This window comes from Sturnus vulgaris, chromosome 5, assembly GCF_052056855.1.
Source record: "Sturnus vulgaris isolate bStuVul1 chromosome 5, bStuVul1.hap1, whole genome shotgun sequence".
In the NCBI taxonomy this organism is placed as follows: Eukaryota; Metazoa; Chordata; class Aves; order Passeriformes; family Sturnidae; genus Sturnus; species Sturnus vulgaris.
Genome location: NC_142247.1, coordinates 33,389,645 through 33,406,842, shown reverse-complemented (window position 1 = coordinate 33,406,842; position 17,198 = coordinate 33,389,645). Strand labels below are relative to the sequence as shown.

The 17,198-nt window shown below is 41.5% G+C and overlaps 1 protein-coding gene across 1 annotated transcript in view; it reads right to left on the bottom strand.

Annotated features, from left to right (window-relative positions):
• Positions 1–1,091: 1,091 nt before the first annotated feature.
• The window catches only part of NUAK1 (NUAK family kinase 1), a 46,915-nt gene continuing 30,808 nt past the window's right edge, over positions 1,092–17,198 (bottom strand). Inside the window, exons 3-7 of the mRNA XM_014877013.2 lie at positions 13,911–14,062; positions 12,590–12,655; positions 6,627–6,746; positions 6,205–6,337; positions 1,092–5,160 (exon numbers count right to left, since the gene is read on the bottom strand). Coding sequence (XP_014732499.1) covers positions 4,007–5,160; positions 6,205–6,337; positions 6,627–6,746; positions 12,590–12,655; positions 13,911–14,062 — 1,625 coding nt within the window. The 3' untranslated portion in view covers positions 1,092–4,006. The remainder of the gene's footprint in view (positions 5,161–6,204; positions 6,338–6,626; positions 6,747–12,589; positions 12,656–13,910; positions 14,063–17,198) is intronic.

Sequence of the window (17,198 nt, the reverse complement as noted above, 5' to 3'; positions counted from 1 at the left end):
CCAGCACAATTAGACCTTACTCACCTCAGGTGCAAGAACAGGCGTGCCGACTTTGACTATACACCTCATAATTCCTGACTCAATTAGCACACAGCAGATAATCATTCCTGCTTACCCTCACTGGCTTCTTCCCTTATTTCCACTGGGTTTTAAGTGGTTGTAATCTTGCAGCTACAGCAATGGATTCTTGTTTTAAACAGCTCAAGAAAGAGAGAAAATGAATTAGAACAATTAAAGCCTTTTTCTTTTTTCATAATATCCAAACCTTGGGTCCTAATCCAAACTGCCTGTAATTTAAAAAAGTAAAATATACACCACAGTATCTTGGCTGGCTGCATCAAGGGTGAAGCTTAATGGTATCTTGCTCAGAGCCAACACAAAGACATTGCCAATCATTTCCTTTATTTTAACAAGTCCCCAGCACACACAGCATACCTAACACCCAGCTTTCCTTATGATGCCCACCTGTTTTCCAACAAAAACAATCTAAAGCCTTCTGGTGATCATGGGGATTCCAAAAAAATGAAAACTGACTCCCCCTCTTCCCCTGTAACCAGCTGATTACAGTCTGTTCAAAGCCATCTAACCAAAATCAACACACACTTGACAGCAGTGAATGGCCATCAGGTTTTTCGATCAAATTACTGCTTAAACCCCCTAAATTTTACCAACAAAAACACTGTCAATAAACTGTCCCTTTCCCAGATGGGGAGGAGAAAGGACCATGACCATCTGTCTCTGAGCTACAAATGAGCTGTGCTGTGTCTGCTCAGCCAGCTCTGTCTCACCTACAGCACACCTGGCCCACAAACCTCATTGATCTTCAACAGAAAACCCCCAGCCAGCTGTTCTCCACCGAACCTTTCTAGAGCTGAAAGCTCTGTGTGCTTTGCAGTGCCAAATGCTTCACAGCAAGGGAGTCTCTGTGGCCACCCACATTATATTCAAATGCACAAATGAGCCAAGGAGGTTTGCATAAACAACTTGGTACAAAGTGCTGAGATGCTGCTGTATTTCTGCATGACAAGTTCATTACCACTTGGCATTGGCTCGTGCTGATGTACAGTGAAAAAGAAAAAGGGGAGAGACTCTTCACAGTTACATTAATTTCATTTTATTTAATAAAAAAACAGTATCAGATTAAAAATACAAACACTTCGGGTGATTATCCAGCGTTTTTCCCTGTGTGCCTCATAGAGCTCAAACCAACCAAGGATTGGGAGAAAAAAACAAAAAAAACCCAAAAAATAACACCAAACAATTTTGGCCGGAGCTGTAAAATAATGTTGCACCAATTAAATTACACCAAATATATTATTATAACTTTGAAATGGCTTTCAGACCAATAAATAAAAAAAAAGAAGACAAATTCAAATAAAAAAGTTGACTTTGTATTATAAAAAAAATTAAATAAGAATCACAACACTAATAGTAACAATGTGCAGTCAAGTTTGTTTTTTTTCTTCTCTTCTAGGAATGATAACATGCCAGTAAACATGTAACATGCCAGTAACATGCCAGTAAATCCCTACATAACATTTCCAGTTTGGCAGCAAGCAGTCACTCAGTCATTCACATTTGTACACAAGGAAGCAGGCCTGGGCAAAAGCCTCGGAGATAGGAGCCCTTCAGAGTGCTCCTCACTGCCCTGCCACGGCTGGCTGAGCTCCCTTCCCTTCCTCCTGAAACCTCTGTAAATCCACTCAAGGTTTAGTGCCAGATGTGCAGGGAAGGTGTGATGCTCCGGCCTCCCCAGGACAGCACTGACTCACACCAGCTGAGGATGCAGCTCTTACACCCCAGGGCATGACTTAAATGTTGTGGCTGCAAGGCACATACCCCCTTGTTTCAGAAAGGCCATGGAGACTACATTGAGTTGTTTTAAAATGCACCACAGCAAACCTCTTAATTCAACACACTGCAAAATGGGGTGCTGGTTTGGGATGGGGTAAAAGAGCACATGCAGGGCTTGTGAGAGAAGATGAGACATCTGAATATTATACAGAGAGGTACACATCTGTAGAGAAGTGACCTGCAGTTGCCCTTCCTGAGCAAACAACAGTGAGCCACATTTCACTTGACCACCTGAGAGTAGTCTCTCAGAGATTTCATGGTATTGACACTGTTTATTTCAAAGTCAAATTTGGTCCAGTGTAAGTGAATAAGCAAAAAGTAAAGGTTTTCCACAGAGGCAGATTAACCGATTTAAGAAACTCATGTTGGTTCACTTTATGCTGGGTAGCCCACTTAATTTTTAGGAAGAACCAGCAGACTTAAGTACCATGACACACTGAATAAGAGGAATCTGCAAGTGAAATAGCTCTCTGTCTCAGATGCCAACGATATATGGACTTATCCCCGATTCCCAAGGAATCCCCAGAGGAACTCTATTCGGTTTCTGCACCATCTCTAGGATCTGGGACACAGTGGGTCAAACTCTGCTTTCAGTTCCAGTCGGGCAGGAGTGAGACCAGAACTTGCCCATGTCCCTCTGCTCTGGGTATGAGTGTGGATACAAGCTTTGCAGCTGTGGATCATTTGACATCATCAGCTGAAACCTGTGATTTAATCACACCAGTGCACCTCCAAGAAAGCCAGAGGTTATGTGCTCATGGAAATGAGACTGAAATGGGCCTGAAGATTCCAGTTTGCCCAGGCCTGTCAAACACACAGTGCCTTTCTGACATAGGCTTACATTCAGGTAATCCAGTAGACCCATGTGGTACCTTTATGGGAGTTGAAGCCTTTGGTCTGGATAGCTGGCTATGTCTGAGAACACAAACACACATCTTTTTTTTTTTCAAACTGGTAGCATTGCACACTCAGTACCAGCTACACTAGATAGAGGCAGGCCCACAACTTTATGCTAACTTATTAAATCTACCGTTATAATTTCATCACTCAATTCTTTCTGCTCCATTACCACCAAACTAGAAACATTTTCATCTGCAGAAAGGCATCTTTCCACTAACTTTCTGACCTCTATCCATTTCCTACATTCTACAACCTTTTCCTTACCTAACATTCTGATTGCAAACTACTGTCACCCCCAAATACTACAAGCTAGCAGCAAGGTGGCACCATTTGCTGACAGTGACTGAACTCTAGATTGGAGGGTCAGTTAACCCTTGAGACCCTTTGTCAGATCCATCTTTGGGCATTCATCTGGCTGGCCATTTTGAAAGAATAACAGATTGAACATATGGGTTGAAATGCCTTAAAATGTAATTTAGCTGCTGATAACATCCATTCCTTCCAGTTGCCATTATAAATTCTGTGGCTCTATTTTTGCTGGTAGTTGGAAACAATTTTAGAACTTTCTACTCACTGAAGAGCAGTGGCTCTGGACACTGTGGGAGGTCCAGATATGAATGTCTGCTCCACTGCTTGTCCACAAACACCTCATGAGGTTTTTCTGGGGCAAGTCTCTCAAATTATCTTAGAATATGTTCAGAACCTCTCAGGTCATTCTGGTGGAAGGGACCATACTGACCACCTAGCCTGGTGTCCTGCATAACACAAGCCAAAGATTCCCACTGTGCAATCACTGTACTCAGACAAATAACTTCAGAGGGAGATAAAGCCTCTTGTTCTAAAAGGCATCCAAATCTGACTTGAAGAATTCAGCTCTTCTCTTAATAAAGCCTACCTAATATTAATTACAAACCTCTCAAAACGTATCCCTCACTTCCAGTTTTAATTCTGTCTAGCTCTGACTTTGAGCCATCAAATCTTGATGCTTTTGTCTGCTAGCTCCTGATGTGCTTTCATCACAGATACAAAGACCAAAGGTTTTTCTCTGGTCACGTAGGTAATATTTTGAGAACACAAAATTAGAGAAGTGTGAGATGGCTTTAGGGCAACTTTACTCGGAGTTCAGCTAAGTAGGTGCAGTCAGCTACTCTGAATCAAAACCTACCATTGTCACCAAATCAGTGACCTGGCTTACTCCATCATAAAGGTACACAGAATAACTCCCTTCCCTCCCTTTTCCATCTTCCCTCTGCTAGTTGAGCTTGTTGCAGATCTCTAGGGCTTTCTTGTAGACCTGAGTCACATCATCCATGTCTGTGAGAAGAGAAAAACTGCTGTCCCCCAGACGGTTGCGGTAACGCTTTAGATACTGTGGCCTTGGGCGGTTCTGAAGTCCTTCGAAGTCTTGGATCTGGAGGAAATTTTCAGCAGAGACACAGCTCCGAATTCTCTGCCTGTTTGGCCTGTTCTCTTGCAAATCCAGCAAATCAAATGAGTCACTGGACAAAATACTGTCATCACTAATTACGCTGGAAGGGCGACTGTAACTTCGAGGTAACGCGTCCCCAGGCAAGACCATTTGTTCCATGGCCTCCAGCGTTGGTGTGTCAGGGCTAATCAAAGCAGGTTCAGTGCTGTTGGTAGAATACTTGCTGTTATGTTTCAAGATGCCCTTACGCCTGCAGGAATGGATGTAAGACCCATTTCTGGATGGCTCTGTGACCCCTGGAGAAGTGTCACTGTTTACTGTCTCATCATTATTGTCCAAGAGTTCAGAAGATTCGCTTCTTTCTGGAGAGGAGTAATAGCCAGACTCCCTCTGCTGAGTCTTCTTTAAGATTCCTTTTTTTGGCATTAGTGAAGACTGCTTAGTGCCATATTTGCCAGCTACCTCTCCCTCTACAACACTCTTAATGGCCATGCCAGTCCTACACAACTCTTGCTCCAGCTTAAAAGCAGAGGGTAACACTGGGCTGACAACTCCTTCAATGAAACCTGCACTGTGAGAGCGATGTTCACTGTTGCTCCTTTTCTTCAGGATGCCTTTGGGTCTCTTGGAGGTCGGTTTGGTTGCATTTTCAGCTCCTCCTTCCTGGATGGACTGTGCAATGTCATTTTCCTTTTTTGATTTTTTCAGAGACCGTTGTCTCTCTAGCGTGACTTCAGGACCTTTGGGCTTAGAAAGGCACTTGATTTTGGTATCAGTCTCTGGTTGGAGGCCAGTAGAACGGTGATGCCAATCAATGAACCTTGCCAGCAGTGGGGACTCGGAGTCCCTCATGGCATCACAGTCACAGACACTGCTCTTGTAGCCCCAGTTAACCCACCAGTGGTTGGCAATGTCTTCAATGGTTGCTCGGCGTTCAGGGTTCACCATCAGCATCCACCTAATAAGACCACGAGCATCTGTGGATGAAGAATGGCATATCAAATATTTAGAACATGGACATTCTTAGGTTTGTCAGTTAAAATTGAAAGTGTGAAGACAATCAAATGAGCAAAAATAATGCTCCGTATGACAGAGAAAGTGAAAGGGCTTTGACCATCAGTCAATGATGGAAAATGCCTCTGAGCACTACTTTTTATCAGAAAAATGAGAGTCACTCTGGAAAATATACACTGAGCTATCCTATAAATTAATGTTTGTACTCTGTTAGACAGTGAATAGTTCCATATTACTGAAGGAAGTCACCAACCTATTGATTCTAATGAAAAAACTCAGAGGAAAATAAAACGGAATTGGGATATTTAAAATTATCTACACATTGCTTCTGTATTTACTTTTTCCATAAACAATGTAGTATTCTGTGCATTTCATACAGAGAGCAAGAAGACAGAAAATTGATAGGAATGGCAAACAACCAATACAAGATAAATATTAATTTAAATATAATATTTGCATAGATACTTAAGGCTGGAAGGAGTCATTATCATCAGTGAGCCAGACTTAGCTGCTACTTTTCTGTCAGGTGACTGCTTAATGTGCTATCCTTGAAGCCAACATGAACGTAGTAGCATTAATTCAGATTTTGGCCTGCCTTCATTAATAAGAGACTGTGTTGCTCTGACCATTCACCCTCTCTGCCTGTAATAGCCCACAGTGTAGTGAGAGGATTAATCTGTACCAGTATGTTGTGGCAGCTTGTCTGAACTATTCAACTTGCAATAGCTAACAGACCTTCTACTGCCACAGATCTACTTAAAAGAGTCCATTACAGCTCCCCAAAGCAACAACATCTATCTGCTACAAAACTTCAGTTTCAAAAGGGCTTTTAGAAAGTGCTGTACCCAGATGGGAATTTATAGCAGATGAACTCAGTAGGAGAATGAGATTATTTTTGGTGTACATCATTCTAATGTGACACTGTAACATGTTGGAAGGGGACAAACAAAATGTTCCACTCTGAACTGCTGTCAGCTCAGTACATGGCTCTTCCTCCTTTTTCATACCTGAGGTCTGCGTTGGCTCACGATATTCTCCACTGCTGATCTGCCTGATGAGATTTTTGTGATCGAAGCCATCAAAGGGCATTGTTCCATAAACCAGAGTGTAAAGCAATACACCAAGGGCCCAGCTGTCAACCTGAAATACAGACACAACACGTGTGAAGCCCAGGAAAGTGAATCCCTGCCCTTCTGCATGCCATTAGCACCACAAGAGCAGCCTCGTGTCCAGCTGCACCTACTGCTGGTCAAACTTGTATCTAACATCTCAATAACCACCCACAGGCAACATAAACAAAAGTGAAGCAGCTTCAAATACAGGACAGACCCAAGTGAACTCACATGTACAGTAACATGTGCGTTAAGATTACCCCTCAAGAACATCACAGACATCTCCATACCACCACAGAAAAACTAACCCTTCTTACCTCTGGGCCTCTGTAAGGCCGTCCATTAACTATTTCAGGGGAAGCATACAGTGGGCTTCCACAAAAGGTCTGCAGAAACTTGTCTTTATGATAAAGGTTGGAGAGTCCAAAATCAGCAATCTGCAAATAGAATTGCACAAGGCATTTGTAATATTAATGATTTCTTCAAGTAACAAAAAAATCCTTTAGCAAGAAAGACTTAGCTATATTTGTCTCTGCCATAGGGCAAGGAACTCAATATGGATTTTACTTTTCTCTCTAAAGGTCCCTCAGAGAAGGGCTCCCAGGTCAAGTCCTGCTGATTAGGAACAAGGAAGCTTTGGGCCCATTCACAGACAGGCCAGCAACTGCACAACCATCAGCTGTAATTTTACCCTGGATGAATTGCATATGCTCGCAAAGACAATCTCATACTGGGAAGCCTGCTGTCCAATGACTGCTCTTCATCTTCTATAGTCATTAATATCAGAGGAAAACAAGCAGAAAGTACCACCCTTGTTATCACATAGATGCAAGCCAAAAGCCACCACCTTTAAATTCAACAAGAGGAGGGAGGCAGGAGTGTTGCAGGAAGCTAAGCATTGCTGAAGGATGTGATTTTTGACATCATCTGGAATGAGGGCCAAAGTGAGGCAGTCACTCCTCCAGATTCAGGGACATAGGGCTGAGGAATCTGAGTTGGTAAGCCCATGAGATGTCTATCACGAGATAATAAACACAAGTCTGGTTCCTAACTGGAAACAATGGGCCCAAATCCGACTTTCCCAATACAAACAAAACTTCCCTTGGGACTGTTGGGAATTTTGCCCATGTAGGAATTGCAGGATCAGGTCCAAATATTTTGTTTACTTCAATTCTCTGTTCTTGTTCTTACAAAACAAAGGCTGAGGACAGTAACACTAAATATTCCCACAAACTCTGCATTTTCTTTGTTTCTCTAGCACAAGGCAACACATCTCATTTTCATCTTGTTTAAAACCCAAATGTTTCTGCTTCCCAGAGATACTTGTATTGCTGCCCACAATCAACATAATGCTTACATAAAAGACATAAAGCACAGGCATAAAAAAGGTATTGTAGATACAAAAGACAGGAGTTTTCTCTGGGTTTTCTTCACCTTATCTATTTCTTTTCTACCAGAAAAAAATTAAATGCCAGGAATTTTCACAAGAGAAAATTCAAGAAAGCACAAAGTGAGTGGGAAAGAAAAAGATTTGCCAGCATCATCATTCACTCTTGGCTTTCTAAAATGTCTATCATCAATGCCTCTAATACCTGTTGAATTACAATGTTCAGTGAACTCTTGGAAGAGGCAAAGTCTTTGTCTCTACTACCTCAACTGGTACAGCTACACTGTACCAGAAAAATGACACAGGTGAGACCAGAACAGGAACATATATATCCTTTCTAAACAGACAGATATATAGTTGTTAAGATACTTTCACATTAGAAATACAAACTTTTTAAATATAGCCTTTTTACACAATTTTTAAAGTCACAAGTCAGATATGAGATTTCATGCTTCACTCTTCCCTATTTTGATGTTCTGCTTGTGCACGTGTTTCACTGGCAATCTGTATTCATCCTGCTCAAAGAGCAGCTATTTCTGTTCATTAATTTTAATTCATCTCACCATGTTCATTCACAGATTGAGTTCACTCAGTCCCTCAGACAGTGTATTATCAACCCACAGTAGAAAATTCAACCCTCAAATAAATGCGGTTTGTAAAATCTTCATTGTATGGTTGGAATGTCATTGAAAACAGCTGGTGTAGAATTGCAGTCTGCAAACATATTCTCATGGCTCAGATTGCACTTAATTGCCTTAAATTCCACTTTCTTATCAAGTCACCCTGCCTGGCTTGCAGGAAGTTGGTTTTAAGCCTTATGAAGTGTGCCCTGTCAATCAGGGGAAGAATGGGATCATTTCAGTGCTAAAAATTTGTGCTGGTCATTAATTTTTATTTTAGTTCGGGATGCAGCTAAGACAAGGACAAACACTGCAGTGTGATTCTTTATGAAAATACATTCCCTTAACACCATGGAATGTACAAAATGCATTTGGATGTGCATAAATATACATATATATGTGTATATATATGTCTGTGTGTGTGTATATATATATCTAGGGATACACATACCATTGTTCATTCTAAGAAACTTTCAGACTTGGGCATTCATGTTTTCATTTTGACCATTCAGGAAAAGAGTATTTATGTTACAGTCCACTCCCATGCTCAGAGACTGATGTTTATCAGCTTTTCCCATTAAAACTGTCATGCCCCCCAAAACAAGATTAATAGAAGCCAACATTACTTCATGTTCTTGGCACTTAAATGGAACTAAGGCATCAAGTCAAAAGAACTTCCTAAATTGGGAGGAGCAGAAAAGTGGACTTTTATTCCCCTTGCTTCAAGAGTGTGTTTTGTATTTACTGTTAGCTATGATAAACCAGATGTAAGTTATTGCTGAAGTGTGGAATATAAATTCCACAAAGTTCACACTCATGGAAATTGTCAGTTTTATCCCACTTAAGAATCTGTCTCCCTGCACTGCAGATAGAGAAATAACTAGGTCTCTTAAAGCAAATGAAATGTACGTGCAGTTGGTGAGACTTCCTGCAAAGTAAATCCCAATTCCATACACTTAGTCTGTATATATGAAACCCTCGTGGGTTTTTTAGTGGTTAGTCTGATTGGTGTCCCCTTACCAGCCCAAGAGAATGTGCAGTTAGCAGGATTATGTTACTGTTATACTTGCATTGTTCTACTCTGCTATCACTTTGGGGTTGATCGTACCGTTTACGTCAACCTCTGCTAGACATCTCTTAGCTGCAATTCCCAGCCTGTTCTCATCCCTACTGTGAACACGGGTGTTCAGTCTCACATGTGTTTAAAGCTCATTTGAATTCATTTATGTCTGCTGCATTTAGTGGTTTTCAGTAAAAATCTGCAGGAAGTAGTACTGCATACAACAAGTCCATGAAAAACCTAATAATACACCTCAGATTGGATCACCTTTCTCCTCTCATTGCACTCCACCTCTGCCTGAGGATATGCAGGACTCTTCAAAATGTGTAATTCTTTTGTTGCTTCCAGACACTGGTGTTTCCTTGTTGCTGTATTCTAACACATGACCCTGCTTGCAGAGATTTTTACTCACCATCACAACTCTTAAAAACAAAAAAAATCTCCCTTCTTATGTCTCCATACACTCCTTTATGGCCTTCATTTAGTTATCGAAAGCTTAAGAATGGTTTCCAAGTTAGTGTAGTAACAAGTAAAAAGGCTTGGGGCCCTTTTAGGTTGGATAATAATTTCTAATGGATTATTTGTCCTCTTTATTTCCTGTTTTAAAAGTATTGTTTAAGCTGCTATGCAGGGATCCATTTTTACAACATCTTATTTTTTCTTCACATTATTATGACATGTTTTTGTAAATCATAATGCATAGATCACTGGCTTCATCAGGAACATGTATTTAATTGCACATTGCACCCAAGAACAAAGATGTTACTTTAATTTTCTCATTCTTAAAATCAAACTGCTAATTTTGTGTTTGTAATCCACTGAATGAAATATAAATACTAGGAAAGTACCAACAAGACTACAAATCCACTTCTAGAAAGTGCCTTCCCCTGAGTATTTGAAGCCTTCAGTCAATACCAAACCTCAAACTGCATTTTTTTTCTGCCTGAACAAACCACATGTAAATACTCTCAGAATGAGGACCTGATAAATTTACTCCTAATAAATAATTTACAGTTCCATATGTGTTTCCTTGCCAACGGTTACTGTTTAGTGACACAAAGAAAAAGTGGGAAGTAAAATTCTGTGCAAGTAACACAGAAACCACAGCAACATATTCAGAGCTTCAGCATGAGGGAAATAGTGGCTGCATGCTTAACATCAAGTACTCAAAGCTGACCTAAGTCACAAGGTTTAAAAAAAGAGAGCACAGAGAAAAAGGAAAACCTTACCAAAAGTCACCTCTTGAAGCAATCCAAATTCAAACACTATTGACTATAAGATGTATGAAATATCAGTAACTTCCCGAGTTCAGTCTGGTTTTCAGTTTCATGAGACCCTCTGCAGAACTAGTGACTAGGGGACAGGAAAGAAGCCACTTGCCCATGCCAAAGAAGCCTTGCTTGCTCAGAGGCCTTAACATTGAAGAGATGTAGCTGAGGAAAGGCTGGAAATATGAAAAATTCCTACAGTTGTTTAAACACAACGCAAGTCAGGAAAGGGAAACCCTCAAGAAAAAGACATCCAAATGACTGGAAGGAATCTGAGCAGGCAGAGCTACCTGAATTTCTTCCACAGCAGTGCCACTCACTATGGCAGCTGAAATGCAGCCATGGTTCTGAAGCCCCTGGGTCAGCTCCAAGCGTGCACCAAACAAAGCTGCCTGTCCTTGCCCCATCCTTCTGCTCTACCCACAGGAGAACGACTCCCACAAAGGAGAGAGAGGCAGGAGCAGAGCTGTCTGACAAAGCTCAGCTCCCCAGAGGCTTGAGGAAGTGATTGGTTTTGCATATGAGGACCACAGTGCAAAGATCCAGCCCTGCACAGCTAGTGAATTCCACAAATTCCTCTTTTCTCTCAAGAATTCTCTGATTAGCTGGGAAGATAGTTTGGCGTGTAATGTGGAAAGAAAGGTCATCCTGCCTACGGAAGTGTGATTCGTATACAATGTCCTAGAAAGGCTAGTTTTTGTTTTCAGCACTGCTGAGAACAGCTCTGGCTGCTGCAGACAGTGTCCCTGTAGGAACAGGAGAGGGGAGGTCTGCTTCAATGCTGGATGCTAACAGCAAAACATCCAAATATTGCATTGGATGGGCCTTCCGTAAAAGACTATTTTTGGAAACCACATATTTATGTGCCTTTAATCCACTAGTTGATCCAAGTTAGCTTCTGTCATCAGTGTTACACAGATGGCAGCTACCACATGTTACTTTCCATTTCCATTGCAAATCAGCTCGAAATGAAGACAATCTCTCCAGTGTGAAGCACAGAAGGCAGTGTCTGCAGCCCCGGGGCTTTCAGGGGATACAAAAGGAAGACACAGGACATTTAGGTACTGGGCTACTGCAAGAGCCTCCTTGGTTACTTTTTTAATTAAAGAAGGATGCTCAAGCATCAGCAAAAACTCTTTGGTGTTCCTCCCTCTGCTTGCTTGCCCATGGATGAGCACATCCAGCCACCCTTACATGCAGCTACCCGAGGAGGAACAAAGTGGAAAGTGAAACAGGTTCAGCCACCTGGAAATTACACTTATTTTATAGAGGAATATAGATAGGATATATATAGGAAATTACTCTGGAGATTAAATCTCTGCATTATTTAACTTTATGCTACAGCTATAAACAATAGAAGAAGAAGACAGGAAAAAAGGTCATTCCCATGCCTTCACTGGGGAGAAATGGCATGGAAATGACATCACTGACATCACTATCCAAAGTATACGTTTGTGTCTGAAGTTCCAAGGCCATTTCCTAATGAAGCACATGCGCTTTACTAGGTTTATTTTGAAACCCCATTTGCTTATTTTTCAGCCATGATCAAAAGAACATTCAGACTGTTCTTGAAGGCACTTGAACCCTGTAAACCAGAACAGCTTTTTCCTAGCCCCAGAAGCAGCCAGCAATTAATATCATTTGTACAATAAGCCCGATTGCACGAAATGCTCTGCTATTTTCTACCAGGGGGTAGATACTGCATTGAGAGTCATGGCATTTGCATGGCAGGACAGGGCTTTCTCCTCCAAAGTATGCAAACCTTCATTTACTGATTATTACTGGGAATCAGTGGAGTCTTCCCACAACCTCCAAACCTCTGAGCCTCTTGCCAGATGCTGTTGCTTAGTAGCTGTTACCATAACAATGGCTCTTCTAATACCTTGGGTAAAAATGTTATAAAACATGCAAATCCATTCTGAGAAGCTGAGAAAAAGAATCCTACCTTAATATTAAAATTGTCATCAAGAAGAATGTTTTCCAATTTTAGGTCCCTGTGGACAACACCGTTCTGAAACAAGGAAGAAAAAAACGGGCAAGAGCATGAGAAAATATTGGGAAAATTAAAGGTGAGCTGGCAGGGTGGTCTTTGCATCTACATTTTAGGGCTGATTTCACTGTCATAACACTCATGGCCCAGTGACTAGTGGCAGGCGCTGTATTAGTCACTTGATGTGTGGTTAAGGGAAGAATGACTGGAATCTGTCCTCCCACAAAGACTCTAAAACAGCAGGAGGGTGGGGAGGTGGATGGCTGGGGGGTGTCTTTTCGGAACTTAATTTCATCCTGGATCCTGCCCCCACTGTGTGAAAGCAGGATATTCTTCCCAGGCACCAGAAACCACTATCTGTCAATGACGTTAGCCCCTACAAAAGACCTCATTCCTCCAGTGAGCAGCCACGTGGATCGGGGGAGTTACAATCCCAAAGGATTGTAAATGTTAGGGATGAAGGCAAACAGATTTGGTCAGAGCCTTCTTTACAGAAACTTGGGAAAATTAACTGCATCAGGAATGGCATTGCTGCTTTTCAGTACTATGCAGTGAGGACTTTGAGAAACCCCCTTTTTTATTAGAATTCAATTAGAGACTTAAGTGTTTTAAGAATTCAAATTAAAATTGTGTTAGCTGCTCACAGCCTTTAGCTTCACACAAGTTCTGGATCTATGCAGCTGTTTCATAAACAGAGATAAAAGGTCCATGATGAATTGCTTGACTTGTCATTCCAAGTGGGTACCATGATGGATAAGGTCATTAGCAAATGGTATCTTTCCCACTACATCTGGTAAAGTTACTTTTACCTAGCCAGAATGAGTATGTACTAAAGCTCATGCATGAACCTCACAGTTTTCTCTTGTTTTTTCTTTCATATATTATATCTCCTATTCTAAAGTTGTTTACGAGCATATTCAAATTGCAAACTAACATTTGTTTGAATGCATTAATATTAATGCTGTAGAGGTTATATGGGATGCCTTCCGTAGTTCATAGTGTAATTTCTGAGTTTTTAATGTCAGGAGAATTATTTTAAAGGCAAAAATGCAAGGTAGGTCTAAAGTAAGGGTGTGTCTGGTATCTGCTGTAACACAGGAAAACAAAAAAAGGCACTAGCTCCATGTAGCACTTTTAATGAAGATCTCCTGTTATACTGATAAAATCATATGCTCTGATACTTAATAATGAATGCTGTTAACTCAGACATGCTTTGAAATATATGCCAGTCATCAGCCTTGAAACAGCATTTTTTACTATTGAATCCTTTGCTCACCTTGTGGCAGTAATGCACAGCAGAGACGATTTGTCGGAAGAAGTGTCTTGTCTCTCTTTCGCTTAATCGCCGCCTCTCACTGATGTAATCATACAACTCTCCTTTACTTGCATACTCCATGATGATCACAATCTTATCTTTATTTTCAAACACTGCACAGAAGAAACGGAAAGGAAAAAACACCACAGTTGATTCAATTATTTGAAATTTGATGCTTCAAAGAGTAAAGGAGACTCAGGATGTCCGATCACATCAACCACCACTGGGGGCTGGAAAGATGTAACAACAATCCCACTGCAAAAAAAGCAAGTTTCAAAGCTACTTTTTACCAGAGTAAGATTATAACATCTCAGACCAAGAGAAGGAGGTTGAGGTTATCCTCTCTTTCATATGGCTACATGAACTTCTCTGCCTCAAATAATATTCCCATATTCATAAGTTCACAAGTTCATAAGGTGGCAAAGTCAACTTTTCCTACTGAGGTGAGGTGGACACTTGTGCCAGTAACACATGAATACCAACTCCTGCTCCAGCATGGAATTTCTCGTACAAGTAGCCCAGCTGAGGCCAGAGGACAGAAGCAAACAGGAGCCCTCATATCATCTGGAAAAGGTTCATAGAAGGCATAATAAATTTTTATCTTTGGTGACGGATACAGGATTGCCATCGGGCTTACAGTGCCTGTTGATTGGCTTTCACCTACCACCAAGATTCAACAAGTGAACTGATAGATGTGTCCTCCTCCAGCCCAGCTCTGTGTGACAGCATGGCAGGCACGGGCACCTGAGCTTGCTGTGGCAGCAGCGCCTCCAGAGCTGTACAGCTTTTGTCAGTGTGGCTCTGCACCCCCTCTCATGCAACCAGCTCTTCCTCAAGGTTCCTTATCTCCTGCCCCTACCCATGTCCCACCGCATGTCACAGATTGTGCAGAGCAGGCAGCAGTACACAGCGCCAGCGTAAGCAGAGCAAGGAAAATCCATCTCATACACGTCACAGCCCCACTCTTCTTTGGGGCTGACAGTATGTCAGCTGCGTCACATGCTGTCAAGGACTTCACTGTGAGTGGCAGATAACTAATATTTAATCTAGTAAAGCAGGCTGTTAATAGTCTGGAACTGCTGTCATGTCCTGGCTGCTAAATAGTTCTTCTCTTTTCTCTCCAAAAATCCATTGCAACCCACTGGAAACTTCCTGCACCTGCCGTAGTAACCACTGTTATATGAAAACATGGTGATTTTCCTTTTCTTTTTATCTGTGGCAGCACTGGTCACACTGGTAGCAAGGTGTATACAAATTAATGAGGTTGAAGGGTTTATTACAAACAGATGGTAGTTTTGACCAGCCCTAATATAATGATGCCTTCCTATAACGCTTTATCAAAGTTCAGCTAGTAGTCTTTGGTGATTTAAAAAAAACCAGCAGAATCAAGCTTCAGCTTTTGCAGTGAAATGTGAAGCTGACTCTCTAAACACACAGATATTTGCTTCTCTTAGGCTTGTCTCATGTCCTCTCACACCTTGTCACTCAAATCTACAAGCCAAAGCCTCTTGCAGCTCACTCTAACACCCCTGAACCCTAGCCAAACAGCTCTGATAAAAGGGAGAGCAAACAGCCAGATAAAATTGGCTGCTTACTTGTCTGCTGGCCTCACTGCACCCCAAAGCAGAGGCCTCTGCCAGCGATTACATCCTATGTGCATCCTCATTAGCAATAAACTTCGGAAACTGGAAAAAGCCGTCTCTGGATGGATTATACATACAGTATCCTCTCCAAAAATGACAGACTGATACTGTCTGGGAAAAACTGAACATGCCCCATGTCATGCAGGGAAGTGCTGTGATGTGTTACCAATAAAACAGCAATATGCACATTCACATCTCTAAGCTCGGAAAGGCTTGTTAGGTACAGGCCTTGTTGAAGAAGGCAAAAAGAAATTGTTTTAGTAAACTGAGACAAATCACTAAAAATGCTCTTATATAAGAGATCTGATTTAAAACAAACACATAAACCATACAACAACACCACCAACAACAAAATTCCTCCAAAACCCCAGCTGATTCCATGAGTTAGGCATTGCTGTATCACGCACATATAGGTGAAGTTGCCACACGGCACAAATGATCTGAGTGCACTTTCATGGGAATACACATCCCAAGGACTTCTGACTGAGGACCACCCTCAGCTAAGAGGCACGTTTGCCCTTGGCTCTTCTTGCCCCACTCCCCCAAAAGCTGATGTCCCACCAGGTGTTCAGTGCTGCTGATGACAATAACAGCAATAACATCCCTGCCACGATAGAGCATTCTTCCAGACTGTGTTTTCATGGAGGTTTTGCCTTCATTACTCAGTCCTAAGAGTTTTCTCAAATCATCCTTGATGTTCTGAAGTTTTAAATTCTAAAATCTAATTTCTTTGGACTCAAATTTGCCATATCAATACAAGTCCCTATCCAGATGTATTTTCCAACATTTCTACAGAAATGAGGTGGAAAGCATTTCGTTTGGAGGAATGTGTGCGTTCAAAAGCACTTTCCATTTCAAATTTTCTCTTACACCTTGTAGGAAACTGAGATAATACCATCAAGCTGAATTTAGGAAAGCGTAAATCCCTGTTCCAAATTCCAAATTTTTGTCACAAAGCCATACTAGAATCAATGAGAACAGAATTGTTCCAGAAATTCATATTTGGCTTTCAGTTTACTTGCACATTCTTCTTCATAAAGGAGAATTTTGAGATGAACTTAGGCGACATTACAGAAGCCTCCTCACTATCACCATGGCTGAACAATTAGAGAATTAAACAGCAATTTGTTTCTCCACCCAGGAGCAGAGGTGAATAGGGAGGTATTTTTTTACAACTGCATCACTTTGCTTCAGAGCACCTCCACTGTATCAGCTGAACCTCGTGAGTGGGCACGCAGCTACTTCCTGCAGAGAGGGAACTGAACAGCACACAGAAGAGTCTAAAATGAGAGCTGAGGCTGAAGGGAAAGGAGGTTGAATGGCAGTGGGATTTATGTATATAGATACACATAGCCTTTAAGAGGAATTCAGTGGTCAAGACTATCAGGCAAATGACAAGATGGTATTCTGGCAAGTCTCACACCATCAGCCAAGTACACCATGAATTCTCACAGTACTATTTAAGATGTCAGGCAGGTTTCACACAGGCACTTCTGAATTTCCCTTCTGAGCACAGCATGTAGTTTTATAAACATATGCTCAAGAAAGCTTTGTGGCCAGTGGCTGGCGGAAGAGAGGAGGACATTAATTAAAGGTTGGATTGACT